Here is a 16,628-nt window from a genome sequence, read left to right on the forward strand (position 1 = left end):
GGAAAAGGGGGAAACCGAGGCGGAGCGGCGGCGGGGGTCACACCGAGGAGGAGCCGCGGGGGCTTTCGGGAGTTGTAGTTCCCTGGAGCCGCGGGGCATGCCGGGAGTTGCAGTTCTCTCTGCGGCAGGACGTGACGGTGAGGGGAGAGCGCGGGAGGGAGGGAGGTGAGGCGGGGAACGGGGAGAACCGGGGGGGAAAGGGCCGAAAAAGGGAGAAAAGAGGAGAGCTGAGGGGGAGAGGGGAGGGCAGGGGCTGCCCTGGGTGAGGGAGAGTCCCGGGCGGGCCTAGGAGGGGCTGCCCAGCGTGAGGGAAAGCCCGGCCGTGGTGGGGGGAAGCGGAGCGGGGACCCCAGCGATGTCTTTGTGGCCGCAGGGACGCGGAGCACCACCATGCCCTGTCCCCGCCGGAGCCGCCCCTGCCCCCCGTGATGATCGTGCAGGCCAGGCTGTTGGCCAGGGGCAGGATGCTGCCCCAGCCCTGGCGCCTCTTCTCCCGGGCCGCCGAGGACGGGGCACTCCGGAGGATCCGCAGGGTGCTGTGCGTGGCTGAGAAGAACGACGCTGCCCGAGGGATCGCCGATCTGCTCTCCAACAGCAGGATGCGGCGGGTAGGGACACGCCACATCCCACTGCCTCCTGGGACATGCAGGGACACGCCACATCCAGCTGCTCCATGGGACACCATGGGGTTTAGATGGGGTTTAGCTGGCTGGGGAAGGGCAGCAGCACAGCCCTGGCCTCAGCTGTGCTCTGTGTGGCAGCCCCAGGTCCCCAGGCCTGCCTCCCGCCTCGCTGAGACTTGTGGAAGTTTCTAGGTTGTGTGTTTGTTGCTTTTTTCCTACAGGAACGGGATGGTTTCTTCTTTCGTTGGGACGCTCAGGTTCTCAGTAACACCTCACAGTCAAATAAATAAGGTGGTGTGTGAGGTGGAGGGTTGCCTCTTTTCCCAGGTAACAAGTGACAGGAGGAGGAGAGGAAACGACCTCAGGCTGGTTTTTGTCACTGGACACTCCTGACCCCATGAGGGTACAAGAATGGCCTTTTTCTGTGGACAGAAAATCTCTAGATTTGCAGCGTGTGCCAAAGGCTTCAGGAACTGAAACCATCCGTTGGCATTTCCCCTGTCAAAAAGCACCTCTTCTGCAGCATCAGCAAGTGTCAGGGGTTTACTGGAGTTCACAGAATAAAGCAAAGATGGCCTGTGGTTTGGAGAAGAGGAATTCAAAGATCTGTCCTCTCTGCTGCTCTGGTTTGTGACCTTTAACAGTTTGCATAATCACTTAGTTTCCAAACTAAGGAACTAGAAGGTGATTCTTGAGCAGAATCAGAGAATCACTGAGGTTGGAAAAGACCTCCAAGATCAAGTCCAACCTGTGACCAATCCCCACCTTGTCCCCCAGCCCAGAGCACTGAGTACCACGTCCAGTTTTTCCTGGAACACCTCCAGGAATGGGGACTCCACCACCTCCCTGGGCAGTTCCAGTGCTTGACCACCCTTTCCAAGAAGAATTTCTTTGTGATGTCCAGCCTGAACCTCCCCTGGCACGGCCTGAGGCCATTTCCTCTTACCTGGGAGAAGATCCCAACCTCATAGAACCTTCTTTATTTGACTGCAAGGTGTTATGGAGAACCTGAGCGCTGACAGTCCCAGTCGAGGAAGAAACTGTCCTGCTTCTGTAGCAAAAAGCAGCAAATACACAATCTAGAAACTTCTCCTGGTCTGAGGTTGGAGGTAGCCTTGGGGGCCCGGAGCTGGGACACTGCTTGTCATTTGGAGCAGGACAGGTGTTTGTCAGGAGTTTCTGTGATTCCATGATCATTGGCCAGCCCTGTTAAACAAATCAGTTCTTCGTTATCCATGGGGAGATAACCCTGGAATCATCTTCAGGGATGGTTTAAAATACTCTTACCTTGGAAATTACCATTTCAGTGTCTCCATAAATGATAACAGGCAGTTTCCATTCCCCTGCTGTAATTCCCATCAGTCCCAGGATCTGCTTTTTCCCTGCCTCCTGTGCTCCATCACAGCGTGTACAAAGCGAGGCAGGATGGATTTGTTTTCTGTTAGACAACAGAAACTCAGGAACTCTCCTTTCCCTTCCAGAGAGAAGGGTTTTCCAAGTTCAACAAGATCTACGAATACGACTACCAGATGTTTGGCCAGGTAGGAGTTCCCTTTCAATCCCTGGAAGTGTTCCACGCTGGAAAAGGCTTGGAGCCTTGTCCCTGTGGCAGGGGATGGAACAAGATGAGCTTTAATGTCCCTGCCAACCCAAACCCATTCTGGGATTCTGTCATTAACAGGAGAGAGGTGTCACTGGTGGTGTGAACTGAGCACTGGAGGAAGATTTGGGGGCTGTGGGTAGTTTTTAGTGAACGATGGGCACTAATTACCTCGCTAATTACCTCGCTCTGTCTCTTGCAGACCGTTACCATGGTGATGACATCCGTGTCAGGACACTTACTGACTCACGAGTTTAAGATGCCATTTCGCAAATGGTTGGTACCTCATGCCCTTGGCAGAGAGGGGTCTGTCACCTCCAGGGCTCCACGGGAAGGGGTCTGTCACCTCCAGGGCTCCACAGGAAGGGGTCTGTCACCTCCTGCTCTTGACCCTGAGCCGAGTGAGGCACTGTGAGCTGAAAGACAGGGGTGCAGGGAGGGACTCTGACACAGAGCAGGGTGATGAGATCTGAATTTTATGGAGAATACTAAAATATTGTTTCAAATTCCTATTTTTCAGAGTGCTGTCTTTTGATTCTGTTAAGTGTTACTCAGCATTTCACGTGAACTCTGTGTTGTCTGAGATAGGCCTGTAATAAAATATGTTATTAATTCCAGCACTTAGACAGCACTAGTTATGTCTCACAATATATGTTTTAGTTGTTGTGATGCACACTGTTTATCCTTTGTTCCCCAGGCATAGCTGCAACCCTTTAGCTCTTTTTGATGCTGAAATTGAGAAGTATTGCCCTGAAAATTACCTGGATATCAAGGTACGTCGTGGTCAAGCGTTGCCCTGAAACTGAGTTCAGGGGTTGATTCAACAAATGCTGTCCCAGACAGAGGGATGATTGTCCTTAACATCCAAATTTCTAGTTTAGCAGATTCCTCCTGCATTTCCTAGGACTATTAATGCTGTTTGTTTGAACACTGAAACTCTCCTGCTCATGCACAAGTAGTGCAGTAAAGGAACAGCTACTTTGCTAAAGATAGAAATGTTTTTTTCCAGCAAGGTGGGACTGGTGATTGTGTCTCAGTTTTACAAAAAAACCTACATTTTTAGAAAACAGATTGTGGTACAGCCCGCTCCTAGCCAAGCTTTTTAACAGAATTAGATATAAATAAATGACTCAATTCTTTTGAAAGCTGCCTAATCTCATGAGACACACAATTAACCAAATGTTATTGCAACAATCCATCTCCATGGATACGCGTTGCATTTCGTGTGCAGTGAGTCATTCCAAAATTAAATGACAAAGCGAGTGGCCTGGAATGTCTCCCTGTGTTGTTTTCTGCTCTCAGAAAACCCTTGAGCGAGAAATCCGGCAGTGCCAAGCCCTGGTGATCTGGACTGACTGCGATCGGGAGGGGGAGAACATCGGCTTCGAGATCATCCACGTGTGCAAAGCGGGTGCGTAGAGCGTCTTCAGCAGTCTGGGTTCCGTTAAAAGCTTAACAGCCCCTCAGGGGTCTTTTGGCAGAGGTGTGTTGTCAATCATCCTGTGTCCAGGTTGAATGCTGACTGTAGTTCTGATAAATATATGTGGCTCTGATAAAGCAGAAATTCGTTCAGCTGTTGGAAAGCTGTCGAGCAGGTCGGCGGCGCAGCCTTTTGAAGGCGGCTGTTTATCAGTTGCTCCTCTCAAGTTGGTGCTTGGGTCAGTCTGATTTCTTTCTCGTGTGTGTCTGGCAGTCAAGCCAAACCTCCAGGTTTTCCGAGCCCGTTTCTCGGAGATCACCCTTCATGCCGTCAGGTCAGCCTGCGAGAACCTCACCCAGCCGGACCAGAGGACGAGCGACGCCGTCGACGTCAGGCAGGAGCTGGACCTCAGGATAGGTCTGTAAACGTCTCATCCTGTATCCTCAGCACAAGGCAGAAATGCCCTCCGTGGTGTCACACACCTGATTTTTCGATCAGATGCAACTTAATGGCATCTCGTTTTACTGGAAAACGTGCTCTCTGAATGAGAGAATCATTTAGGTTGGAAAAGACCAGAGCGCTGAGTGCCTCATCCAGTTGTTTCTTGAACATCTCCAGGGATGGTGACTCCACCACCCCCCGGGGCAGTCCATTCCACTGTTTAACAACCCTTTCTGAAGGGTTTGTTTCCCTCCCAAAAGGAGGAAATTGCTCCTTGAAGCAGATATTAAGTTTATAGCCCACACAGCACTGACAAGCCTCTGCAACTGAGTATTAAACAGAGTAAAATTAATGCTCAGAGTATTAAGGAGAACCATCTGAAGTGCTGTGATTATCATTCAACATTGTTGCATTCAGTTCTGGTGCCCATTTTGTTTTCCCAGGTGCTGCCTTCACCAGGTTCCAGACGCTGAGGCTGCGGAAGATCTTCCCCGATATTTTAGCAGATCAGCTGATCAGCTACGGTAGCTGCCAGTTCCCAACGCTGGGATTTGTAGTTGAACGCTTCAAAGCCATCCAAGCCTTTGTTCCTGAAGCCTTCTACAAAATTAAAGGTATGTTTGGGGAAAACCAGTCCTGGGCTCTATCTCAGAGGGTTCGATGTGCATAGGAAGGAAAAACATTGGAGCAGAGAGCACACAGCGCTGCAGAGGTGGTTTCCTCTTCCTCTTCTGGGACCACGGAGCAGAACTGGAAGGTTTCCAGGTGCTTTTGTGATGTTTCCATTTCGTGACTCCTCTGTCAGCCAGCTCTGTTGTTCCCCACAGTGACCCACGACCACGAAGACGGCAGTGTGCTCTTCAACTGGAAGAGGAACCGGCTCTTCAACCACACAGCGTGCCTGGTCCTTTACCAAATGTGTATGGAGGTAGGAAAGCTTGTAAATAGTTCTGTAATCCAAATTCAGCCAAACATTCCCTGTATCAAGATGTTTAAAGAACGGTTTGTGCAAACTCTTCAAGGAGATTTGGGTTTTGCTTACTCTGTTTAGGATCCGGTGGCGACTGTTGTTGAGGTGGCGAGCAAGCCAAAGAGCAAATGGAGGCCCCTGCCCCTGGATACTGTGGTATGTTTGAACTCTGGAAAGGACTCCTCTAAAAGGAGCTGTGAACAGATGTTTTACTCACCACCCTGAATTAATGCACTAATGCTTCTGGGTTTTTTCTGGCCCTTCCCACCGCAGGAACTCGAGAAGTTGGCGTCCCGCAAACTGAAAATAAACGCAAAGGAAACCATGACAATAGCAGAAAAACTCTACACTAAAGGGTAAGAAAGCAAGACCTGGCTTGGTAAACTTCATTATTTTGAAAGTAAATGGTGTTTTGTCCAAACTGGGAAGCATCTTGGAGCACCCCTTTAAGCGCTCTCCTGTCTTTCTTCCTAAGGTTCATTAGCTACCCCCGAACTGAGACCAACATTTTCCCCAAGGAGCTGAACCTCTCAGCCTTGGTACAACAGCAAACACAGGACCCAAACTGGGGAGCATTTGCACAGAGGATTTTGGATCAGGGTGGGCCAACCCCTCGGAGTGGAACCAAATCCGATCAGGCTCATCCTCCCATTCACCCCACCAAATACACCGCTAACCTGCAGGTGGGTGAAACCAGAGGTAACTCGTTTGTGTTGCTTGGTAAATAAAGATAACAGCCTTAATAACGTGGTCATCAGCACAGGATCCTCACCCGAGATCCCACTGATTTCTGGATGTCTCATTAACGCTGTCTCCTTTCACTGTTTGGTGTCAGGGCAACGAGCAGAGACTCTACGAGTTCATCGTGCGCCATTTTTTGGCTTGCTGCTCTCAAGATGCCAAGGGGCAGGAAACAACTGTGGAGATCGACATTGCCAACGAGCGATTCATTGCTCAGGGACTGATGATCCTGGCCCGAAATTACCTGGAAGTCTATCCTTACGACAAGTGGAGCGATAAGGTAATCCCCTTGAGTAACGTAGGTGGGAGAGGCTAAAGTAGCATTTCACTGCCAACTTCAGACCCCCCCTGCAAAACATCCTTTAACCATTTCTGGTTGTTTCACCGAGAGCTTTCTCTGCTGGAAACCTGCGCAGGTTTATTGTGCCAGCTTTGGGTAGATTCTCACACCGCAGCAGAAACCATTCAGGGTTGTAGGGTTGACTTTACCCACCAACAGCAGCTGTTCCATGGTCTCTCTGGCAGCTCATTGCTTGCTGGTCCCAAGGCCCCTGAGGCTGGATTCCCTCCAGACCAGGCTGCTGCTCTCTGACTGCACTGGCTGTTGGTGTGGCATTTTGTCCTGAGCGAATGGACCGGGAAGCAGTTTCAAAGAGATTCTCCTTTCCTTCAGGTCATCCCAGTGTATCAGAAAGGGTCTCGCTTTCAGCCCACCACGGTGGAGATGGTGGATGGGGAAACCAGCCCTCCATTGCTCCTCACGGAAGCAGATCTCATTGCTCTCATGGAGAAACATGGCATTGGTCAGTATTGGCAGCGTGGCCTCTCACTCTTGGCTGAGGGAATTCTCTAAATGTTACTTCAGATAAGAAGAAATCACCTAAAAAAGCAGAACAAAGGGATATAGAGACCTGTGGGCAAAGCCCAAACACCCTCCAGAGCCTGCAGAGCGCCTCCAGTGCCCAGGGAGATGGGCAATTTCAGGTCCAGGGTGTGCCGCCAGCGCCAGTGGGGCTTGAGGGCAGTGCTCACCATAAGCTGTGTCCTTGTTCCTTTAGCTCTTGCACTCTCCCCCAGGCACAGAGGAAGTAGCTCCTCGGCACCTGCTCCCACTGACCGCTGTCTGCTTGCAGGGACCGACGCCACTCACGCCGAGCACATCGAGACGATCAAGACGCGGATGTACGTGGGCCTTACAGCGGATCAGCGGTTCCTGCCCGGCCACCTGGGCATGGGGCTGGTGGAAGGTGAGGGCAGTGCCCGCCAGGAAGGTGGCAGGTTCCTTATTTTCACCTTCCTTTTGCTTATCATTCCGTATATTCCTCAGGCTATGATTCCATGGGCTACGAGATGTCCAAGCCTGACCTCCGGGCTGAGCTGGAGGCTGATCTAAAACTGATCTGCGAGGGGAAGAAAGACAAATCTGTAGTGTTGCAACAGCAGGTCCAAAAGTACAAGGAAGTCTTCATTGAAGCCGTGGCCAGAGCCAACAAGTGAGTCCTGCCTCTGCCCTCTTCCCTTTGCTTTGCTGCTCTGGGAGATGCTGCTGCTCATCTGGGCCTCAGCCTGGAGTGGGGGATCCTGTCACACTGTTTCCCTGGAGCTCTGCCCGGTGTGTGTAGGCATTTGCACGGGAAGGGATGACTCGAAGCCTGGCATAGCTGTCATGAGTTCCTGCCAGCTGAAGGTTTAAACCAAGATGAGCAGTTAAGATTAAATTTGGGGATGGCAGCGTGCACTGACCTCTTCGATGCTGTTCCCACACCTTCCCCGTTACAGAGATGTGGTGCTGAATCAACGTGCTCACAGAGAAGCTCGGAGGGGCTGTGTGGGGGGCGGCAGGTGCTGAGTCACTGGAGCACCTGATTGCTCCTTGCAGAGACACACAGGATGCTCTGCCTGTTTCTTTACAGGTTGGATGAGGCCCTGGCTCAGTACTTTGGAGAAGCTGCAGAAATTCCAGAGCAGGATGAGGTGTACCCAGCAATGCCCGTTTCCGTTCGGAAGTGTCCGCAGTGCAACAACGACATGGTCCTGAAGACCAGGAAGAATGGCGGGTTGGTGACCTCCCCCTCTTGTAGCACCTTCTGTGCTGGCTTATGTTTTCCCAGGCACTTGTTTAGCTCCTTTGGTAAAAACTCGGAAGCCTTAGGCTGCAGCTCGCTGACTCCACCAGCTCCATAAGCTGTGTGGACTCAGCTGAACCTCTTCTCAAGTAGGTATTTGCCCTTTAAAACTGTGGGTTTGACAATTTCTGATGGCTGAGAAGACAGGATAACAGATCACGGACTGTCTTGACTTTGCCTCTTCCTCATCTGCTGCCTTTGTCCCGCTGCAGGTTCTACCTGAGCTGCATGGGCTATCCAGCCTGTAAAACTGCAGTCTGGTTCCCTGATTTTGTGCTGGATGTGACCAGGGACGAGAGCATATGTGATGTGTGTAAACCCCATCCAGTTCACAGGTAGGTCATACCAGTTATCCCTTGGGGGAACACAGCCCTCAGGCATTACCTGAGGGTAATCAGACTTCCATGGGCTAGGCTGGGAACCATTTTCCATTCCAGTCTTGGAAAGCTGAAGCGTGGTGCGTAATCCACAGGGCCTGGGGGTGGAAAGAAGAAAGAGGGTTGGAGCAACTGGTCTACGAATAGCAGAATCAAAAAAAATCAGTAAAAGTTCAAGTCTAAATTGAGGTCTGTTGATGAGAAATGAGATGAACTGGGAGACTTTTGACTCCTCCTTTCCTCCGTAGACTGAAGTTTAAATTCAAGAGAGGCAGCGTCCCGCCCGTGATGCCCCTGGAGTTCGTTGGCTGCATTGGAGGCTGCGATGAGATGCTGAGGGAGCTCTTGGACCTCAAGTACCTGCACAGACCATCCCAGCCCGTGTCATCAGCCGCCCAGCCACCACAGCACCTGCAGGACAACCACTCTTTGAACAGATCCGGCGGCGAGAACAGGCAGGGGAGGGGGACCACGAACCCGGCTCGGGGACACCTGCTCTCCCTGAACATCTCCAACAGAACATCCCGGGACGCCGCTCCGGCGGCGGCGGAGGCCGGGAGCGACGCCGTGGTGTGTAACTGCGGCAGCGAGGCGCTGCTGCTCACCGTGCGCAAGGACGGGCCCAACCGCGGCCGCCGCTTCTACAAGTGCGGCTCCGGCTCCTGCAACTTCTTCCTGTGGGCCGACGACCAGGCCGAGGACGCCGCGGCTCCGTGGGGCTCTGCGCTCCCCCAGCCCGCGGCAGGGAGGGCCCCGGGAGGAGGGAGAGCCCCGGAGCCGTCGGGGAGCGGCGGTGCCGCGGTGTGCCGGTGCGACCAGCCGGCCGTGACGCGCACCGTGAACAAGGATGGGCCCAACAAGGGCCGGCAGTTCCACACCTGCCCCAAGCCCCGGGAGCAGCAGTGCGGCTTCTTCCAGTGGGCAGATGAGAACGTGGCACCAGGTGAGGCCGGGCTTGGGGCGGGACGCAAAGGCTGGAGGGTGTTCTTGAGCTAAACAGAGAGAGGAGCTGCTGGAGGAGGGTCCAGCAGAAGATGAGGGGTCTGGAGCGGCTCTCTGATGAGGAGAGACCATGGGAGCTGGGCCTGGTTAGTCTGGAGAAGACAGAGGGGATCTCATTAATGTCACCTGCTGTAGGTGACCCTGCCTTGACAGGGAGGGGTTGGATGGTCTCCAGAGGTCCCTTCCAACCCCAGCTATTCTGGAATTCTGTAAACTGAACACACCTCTCACACTTGCTCATGCTGCACAGCTCTTGTGGCACCTCATACAGTTAAGGCGTCGGGTTTGTCTTCAGAACATCTGTCAGCAGCTTTATAGCACTGCAAGTGTTGCTTTTAACAACAAAGTCTGGCTTACCTTTCCAAGTGCTGGCAGGATGCATCCTCACAGCACACATCTGAGCTCTGAGCAGGAGGCTTGCCTTCTGTGTGCAGAGAACTTGAGCATCTGTCTGTCCATGACTCACTGGATAAATCCCAGCACTCTTCCCAACAGTCTGATTGTCCTCTCAGATTACAGTTCCCAGCTTTGTGAGAGCTGTGACCGACTTGGTGCAGAGTTGAAGCAGTGGCACCACTTCTGGAGATCTTAAAACCCCACCCTGGCATGCCAGGGAAACTCCTCTGCTCCCTCTGCCCTAGTTTAGGGGTGCAGGGAAAGGCCAAGTCATTCTGGAGCTTTGATCAGAGATCAAACTGAGCGTGAGAAGATTCTGAAAACAAAAATAATCACAAAATCAGGATGCAAGAGAGAGAGCACCGACAAAGGGACAGCAACCAAGTACAGAGGGGGAGATGTGGTGTCTGTGAGGGATCTTCAGCACTGACCTTCTCCTCCTCCTCCTCCTTAGAAATGTGGGCCTAAAGGGGTAGAATCAAGTTTTCAAAACTACTTAAACCCCAAGTTTTCCTCTAGCATGTTTTATTTCTGCCTCAGCTGTAGACCAGAGCAGCTTCCCCATTCTGTTCCCACATGTCTCTGATGCTGCAAGATAAATGGGTTACATTTAACTGTTCAAAGAAGTCTGAAGCAAGTGCAGGTTTAGGAATAAGATATCTGAGAATCCTGCTATTTTGAGCTTACCTTCTGTTTCTCACCTGCTTATTTTTTCAAAGATCCTTAAATTTAAGTCGTTTCTCTCTAGGCCCTTCTGGAGATGTCTCTTGGAACAACTTTGGCAGCAGTGAACACTCAAGAGGGTTGGGAAGCAAAGCCAAGAGACCAGGCAGCTTCTCCTCAGGATCCACTGCCAAGAAACCACGGACCTGTAGCATTTGCCACCAGCCTGGGCACACGAGGAAAAACTGCCCTCAGAACCACTGAGCTGGGATGGACCCCTGAGAGCCTGAAAGGGCCAGTGTTGTGAGCTCCTCCAACTATTGCCACAGGGAACTGGAGTCTGGAAACAAGTCCCTTTGAGTGTTTTTTTGGAAGAGCTGGTTGCAGGCTGTCCTGCCAAGGGTCGCCCATCCATTTACAGCAAGGGTTCCACCAGCTTGGAAAAGTGGTTCTGCTACCAGTGTCAGCTTTTTGTTTTCAGCTGCTCTTCTGCTGAGCAGATTGGGATAGTCTAAACATTTCAGGGAAGCACTTGGATGCTGAATCTGCAGAGAGAACTGTGGTGAATCACCCCCCCTGCACCATCCTGGTGGTTGTACACGGCCTTTCCACAGGGAAGAGCTGCACTGGGGCCACTAGGACAGGCTGAGCTCTGCTCAGTCCCTGCCTTTCCACAGTGTGGAATTTTAAGTTCCCCTCTAAGCTGATGTTACCTAAGCACCATTCCCCTCTTTTGTCACCCTCACCTGGGTTGTCCTTGCCAGTGAAGGAGGGCCAGGTGCCTGTCCTGAGGGAAGCTCAGCTGCAGCGTTCAGGAAAAGGCCTTCATTTTAGATGGTCGCTGAATTTGAAACAGAGTTCTTCCCCAAACTTTGAGACATGCCTTTGTGATGCTGCTAGCTGATGAAAGCTATTTTTGTCAAACAAGTTTCTTATTAAAATACTATTTAATTTTTAAATTTGGCGTGGTGACACCTTAACTCTGCCTTGTTATTTCTTCCTACTTAAAACAGCGAAGCTTTTACTGCAAAAGCATCGACCCAAACCTTGCTCTTTCCACTCACTGGAACAATACAGGAGCTTTCTTGGCAGACACTCCCTGCAGTAATTTAGAAGCGAAGTGCAGAGGGGCAGGAAAAGTGGTTTTATCTCACCAGCTGCATGTGCTCTGTGCTGCTGCCCCGGGCCAGGCAGAGCTGGCTGAGCTGAAGGGAGGCTCTGTTTTCCTGCTCGGAGTTCAGACTGAACTCCCTGGGAAGCCAGGATGTCTCTTCCCTCGCTGCTGGGGCTTCCTCTGCACATCAAAAGAAGGAGATCTGCAGGATTCCTGTGTGCTCTGCTGCTCAGGACCCTGCTCAGGACCCAGGCACGCAGCAGTTCCCAGGGTCAGTCCTTTGGGAAAAGGCAGCACACGGGGTGGGCAGGAGGCTGGAGCACCTGCAGGGCAGCAGAGACCACACCAGCACAGGTTCACTTGAAGGTCTGCACGAGACAAGAGAGCCTTAAACCCCGCAGCAGCTCATTGCTACCAGGCCTAAATCCATGGAGTTAGTCAGGAGAACTCGGGATGCATTTCCCCTGTACCCCTCACTCCCACCACTGACAGCTGTGGCCTAAAAATACAGACCCGTGGGCTAAAAAAAACCAGGATTACAAGGCTTTGGAATGTGATAAAGCACAGCAGCAGCCACCTTGGAATGGCAACAGCAGTGGGAAGCACTTGTGCAGGACACAGGGAGCAGGTTAAACCTCGCTGGTGGCATCAGCCAGGACCAGCTTTACTGGTCTAACCCCGGGCAGTGCTCAGCCGAGCCCTGGGAAAACGGTAAAAGCTGAGCATCCAGACAGCTCACACACTGCAGCCAGGCACTCTGGGGGTCCAGGGGTTTGGAAGAAGAGGAGGAAAACCCTGCAGGAGGGGTTTTGACCACCACCAAGCTCTCCACACAGCGAGGGGACGCCCTGGGTGGTTCCTGGGAAGGTCATCAGAGCCGAGGGATCACTTCAGCCCTTGCCATGGGAAAGGAAGACAAACCAGAGCTGACACCAGAGAGCCAGAGTGCACAGGGAAGGTTTATTCTCATCACTAACACCTGGGAAGTGGTTTGGAGGAACAAAGTAATCTTCAGAGAGGGAGGAAAAGCAGGTTTTTTTCCCCCCATAAACAAGATGATAGCTGTAAAGAAAATTAAACCACAACAGCTGCTCACGCTGAAGTCCACAGGATTTCTCCAGCTCCACCCTCGTGCAAAACCAGCTCTTCCCATTAAATATAAGAATAAATTCCTTTGCCCTGGGACTAGAGCCAGACCAAACCCTACTAGCAGCCACTCACAGGAAAAAAAAAGAACCAAACCAACAAAATACCCAAACAAAACATATTTTCTTAATAAAAAGCATAAACCACTTCAGTTCTTGCAAGCACTCTGCTTACAGCAGCATTCCTGCCCTGCTTCCCCACCCCATTCCATGGGGCTCCAGGGAAAAAAAGGACCTCAAGACAGCAGCAATACATGTGTGAAAAGGTGACCAGACAGACTGGCAGTGACGCTGTACCCACAGACAGACACTGGCAGCCACCCACCCGCCGGGGAGGGGACACAGCCCTGCTGCAGCCTCCAGGGCACTGACACCAGGAGCCTCCCCAGAGCCAGCAGCTCTTTCTCAGGACATCTTCCAGCAAAACACTGTGTTGGGGAAAGAGCCATGAAGCCCCAGCTGCGTGCTGGAAGCAAACCCCTTCCTCGGGGGGAACAAAGAGGTAGAGCTGAGCTCGCTCCTTTTGGCAGCTGAAAGGGATAAACCCCCAGCCCCATTTTGCTATGGCTGTACCACCCAGTGCCCAGACAACCACCCAGGTCATCCACAGGGCATATTTTGGGTTGGCAATACCCTCCAGGCAGGTGAGGCCTGTCCCACGTGCTGGCACAGTGAGTCCAAGTGCTGGTGAAAGGACCCACCCAGGGCGCCGCACCTGAGGGGTCTGCAGGACACAGCAGCAGGAAGGAGCTGCTCCCCTCCAGCTCCAGCTGGTCTGGGAGCACAGGGGGAGCCTGACAGCTGGGACAGGCAGAGGACACCGGGAACCAGAGAGTAAACATGCTTCCCTGGGCTCCCAGCACACAGGACTCACCTGTGGGTACTCCAGGCTTGGGCTGCCCTGGCCCCGGGGGTCTGGCAGAGCCTCCCAGCCAAAGGCTCCTGCTGCCAGCACCCACCTCTGCTCAAGCACGTTTTATTCACACAGGAACCATTTCTTTTTTTTTTCTCTCCTCATAAAGTGCAAGAACTTTGCCTCTTACTGACTAGTCAACTAGAAGCATGGCAGCCCTCACAGCGGGGAGCAGCAGGCGGGTGAGGAACATCCCACGTCCGGGAGCTCCCAACGCACCGGTCACTCCAGCAGGAGCTCCGGCTCAGACATGGCCCTGTAGAGCACAAAGCCCATCTCGTCGATTTCCTCTTCCGACAGCCCGGAGAACAGGTTGATTTTGGGGTTGAAATAGGAAGGCAGGACCCCTTTCTCCAGGTAGGCCACCAGCTCCTCGAGCACCTGCTGGAACCTGTCGGCCAGGCTCTCCTCTGCCCAGTCGGAGCCGGAGTCACTGAGGTGCAGGATGACGTGGGTCACGGGGCTGCCCCCCAGTTTGTGCAGGGTGGGGTGGCTCCTGCAGACGCCGTTCAGGAGGCGGAGGCAGCGCTGCCGAGCCCCGGAGTCACCGGCGTCCAGCTCCTTCACCCTCGAGACCTCTGCCCTGTAAAAGCTCTCGAGCCAGAGGTTCTCCACCAGTCCCTCGGGAGGAACAGCCAGAAGAACCTTGTCCTCCATTTCCACCAGCGGGAAGAGGGTGATGCTCAGCTCGACCTGCTCGTGTTTCACTTCCAGCTTCAGCTCCCGGGAGGCCACGACGGGGTGGATGGCACATCCCAGCAGGCCGCCGATGGCAGGCCAGTTGATGGAGGCCACCAGCATCTTGTGGAGGGTCTCGTTGAGCACGTTGGAGGAGAGGTACCGGCCCACCATGAACCTGTCCCAGGGGCTGCACCCACGGGGGAAGTACCCCAGATCGACCCTCTTGATCATCCAGTACTGGGGGTTCCTCACCACGGTGTCCTCTCCTGGGATGAGGCTCCAGAGCCCGGCGTCGAGGACCACGGGCAGCATGAGGTGGATGTGGTCGGCTGCCAGGACCTCCAGGCCGTCCAGGAGGGCTCCGCTGAGGAAGAGGCGGCTGAAGGGCAGCTCTGGGCACTTGCTCCGCAGGAAGTTCTGCAGTTGGGTGCTGATGCTCCTGGCCAGCTGAGGGACGAGGGACACCTGGATCTCAGGCACGGCCAGGCGGCTGCTGTGGTGGGAGAGGAGCCTCTCCTGCAGCGTGAGGCAGCGCAGAGGGCTGGACTTCACCCGAGGAGCCCCCAGAGGGGCAGGGCACGCCCTAGGATCTGTGAGAAGGGAAGGGAGAAGTCACAGCTCTGGGCAGATCATCTGTAACCTACAGCAGCAGCTTCTGCTGCAGCCAGTGGGGTGCTCAGCTCTCATCCCACACCTCTGGATGGGACACTGACCTTGGTGAGGGCCCCCACTGAATCCTCTGATGTTAACGGTGCTTCTCAGCCATGCAGAGCCCAAACCAACCTCAAAACCCAACAGTGCCTGGCCTCAATTCTCAGCTAAGAGATGGGTGAGCCAGGCAAGGGACCCGCTGCCAGGGTCCCTACGAGTCTCAGCCTCACAGAGGCTGCTCTGGCAGATCCAGCATGTTCCATTGCCTGCCTGATCACTCAAGTGAACTGAGAGAATCATGGAATATCCTGAGCTGGAAGCAACCCACAACCTAAACCTCCCCTGACACAGCTCTGGCCATTCCCTTGGGTCCTGTCACTGGTCACCAGAGGGAAGAGATCAGTGCTGCCCCTCAGGAAGGTCCTGCAAATGATCCTGCTCCAGGTCCAGTATCTCAGGACCTGCCCTGCCCCAAGCCAGGCCGCCTTCCCACTTGGAAAAATGCCGTCTCCGTAGGCAGTCGGACAAGGCAGCCTTTGTCTGCAGCAGCTCCCGAGCGCACCTTCCTGCAGGCAGAGCTGACCCAGAAAATGAGGGCAGCCAACACCGCTCCAGAGGAGACAAACCCCGCCAGGCCCCGCCGTGCCGTGCTGGCCGGGACAGCCGGGGTGTTATCAGAGCTCCCGTCTGCACAGGCATTGCCTAAAAAGGGGCCGTGGCTCAGGAGCCTCCCAGGAGGGCAGGCTCCATCGGGTCGGCTTCTCGGACACCGAGCTAAAAATAACCCCGAGCTCCCAAAGTGCCGGAGCAGGGCACAGCCAGCCCCCAGCACAGCAAGGTGATCTTCCCAGCTGGACACCCTGAGCCTCACCCGGCACCAGCGGCCGAGCCGGGCAGAGCAGGGGCTCGCTGAGGTCTTCCCTCCTCTGCTTCTTGGGGGTTTTTGGTGTTGTCTTGATCAAGGCCAAGTCCTGCCAGGTCTCCTCCAGAGTCTTCTGCTCGGCTTTGGGATCACCTTCATCCCGAGGGCTGGTGGCTCGGTCGATCAGCTGGAGGGAAGGAAAACCCACAGGGATAAGTCGTTATCCTTGTTTCCCCTGAATTACGGGTGACAACAGCCCCTCTGGTGCACACAAGGGGGGACACTCGGAAAAACACCCAGTCCGAGGAGCCATGAAGGTGCACATCATCTTCCCGTGGATTTTAAGTGGAAAACAGGTGCCCAAATAAGCTCCAGGTGCTTTTCTGGATGGGATACTGTATCCCAGGTGTGTGCTGCTCCAGGTGGGAACGGGCAGCTCCACACCTGCGGCACTGCTGCCAGAACCGGTGGCATTTGTCCCAAACATGAGGGACCAGCTCTGGAGCAGCCAACGAGGCTCGTGGCACATCTTTCCTCACCACGCAGGGGACCCAAGCAGCAACCCTGCCCCTGCTCCCGCGGGTCTCAGCCTTACCCTCTTGACGGCCAGCGTGGCGATGGCCAGCACGGCCGCTCCGCTCACGCCCAGCACCAGCCTGGCATTGGCCAGCAGCACATCGAACACGCTGCCCAGCCCGTCCAGCACACCGCCCAGCCCGCCGTGCTCCTGCCGCCGGCCCCGCTGCTGCCAGAACGCCGCCATGGCCCGCCCTGCGGGGAACAACGCGGGTCACCCCGGGCCGGAGGGGGGCACAGCCCGAGGGGAGGGAGGTTTTTGGCGGAGCGGGAGGTGCCGCCGTCCCGCCTCTCTCAACCCCCGGGGCAAAGGCTCCTGTCGGCGGC

General features: G+C 54.2%; 2 protein-coding genes across 3 annotated transcripts; one reads left to right on the forward strand and one right to left on the reverse strand.

The window, feature by feature from the left end:
• The first annotated feature begins 26 nt into the window (after positions 1–26).
• Positions 27–11,331, forward strand: TOP3A (DNA topoisomerase III alpha). 2 transcript variants are annotated; one of them, XM_027900260.1, is made up of 20 exons: positions 27–137; positions 374–608; positions 2,105–2,164; positions 2,426–2,499; positions 2,921–2,996; positions 3,526–3,634; positions 3,917–4,060; positions 4,528–4,698; positions 4,912–5,012; positions 5,136–5,210; positions 5,328–5,410; positions 5,530–5,737; positions 5,890–6,075; positions 6,469–6,598; positions 6,929–7,042; positions 7,123–7,288; positions 7,709–7,852; positions 8,134–8,256; positions 8,547–9,241; positions 10,445–11,331. In XM_027900260.1, the coding sequence occupies exons 2-20, from the start codon at positions 429–431 to the stop codon at positions 10,621–10,623; spliced, it is 3,018 nt and encodes a 1,005-aa protein (XP_027756061.1). In that variant the 5' UTR covers positions 27–137; positions 374–428; the 3' UTR covers positions 10,624–11,331. The 2 variants fall into 2 exon arrangements, with proteins under 2 accessions (XP_027756061.1, XP_027756060.1); XM_027900259.1 differs by lacking the exon at positions 27–137 and adding an exon at positions 149–165.
• Positions 11,332–12,415: 1,084 nt separating this feature from the next.
• MIEF2 (mitochondrial elongation factor 2) lies at positions 12,416–16,496 on the reverse strand. Its single transcript, XM_027900321.1, has 3 exons — positions 16,321–16,496; positions 15,735–15,912; positions 12,416–14,802 (listed from the first exon to the last, which is right to left on the reverse strand). Exons 1-3 carry the CDS (start codon positions 16,486–16,488, stop codon positions 13,754–13,756), a joined length of 1,395 nt encoding a protein of 464 aa, XP_027756122.1. The 5' UTR covers positions 16,489–16,496; the 3' UTR covers positions 12,416–13,753.
• Positions 16,497–16,628: the final 132 nt, after the last annotated feature.

This window comes from Empidonax traillii, unplaced genomic scaffold (assembly GCF_003031625.1).
Source record: "Empidonax traillii isolate 1590-97213 ecotype Southwest subspecies unplaced genomic scaffold, ASM303162v1 scaffold717:size860381, whole genome shotgun sequence".
Lineage (NCBI taxonomy): Eukaryota > Metazoa > Chordata > Aves > Passeriformes > Tyrannidae > Empidonax > Empidonax traillii.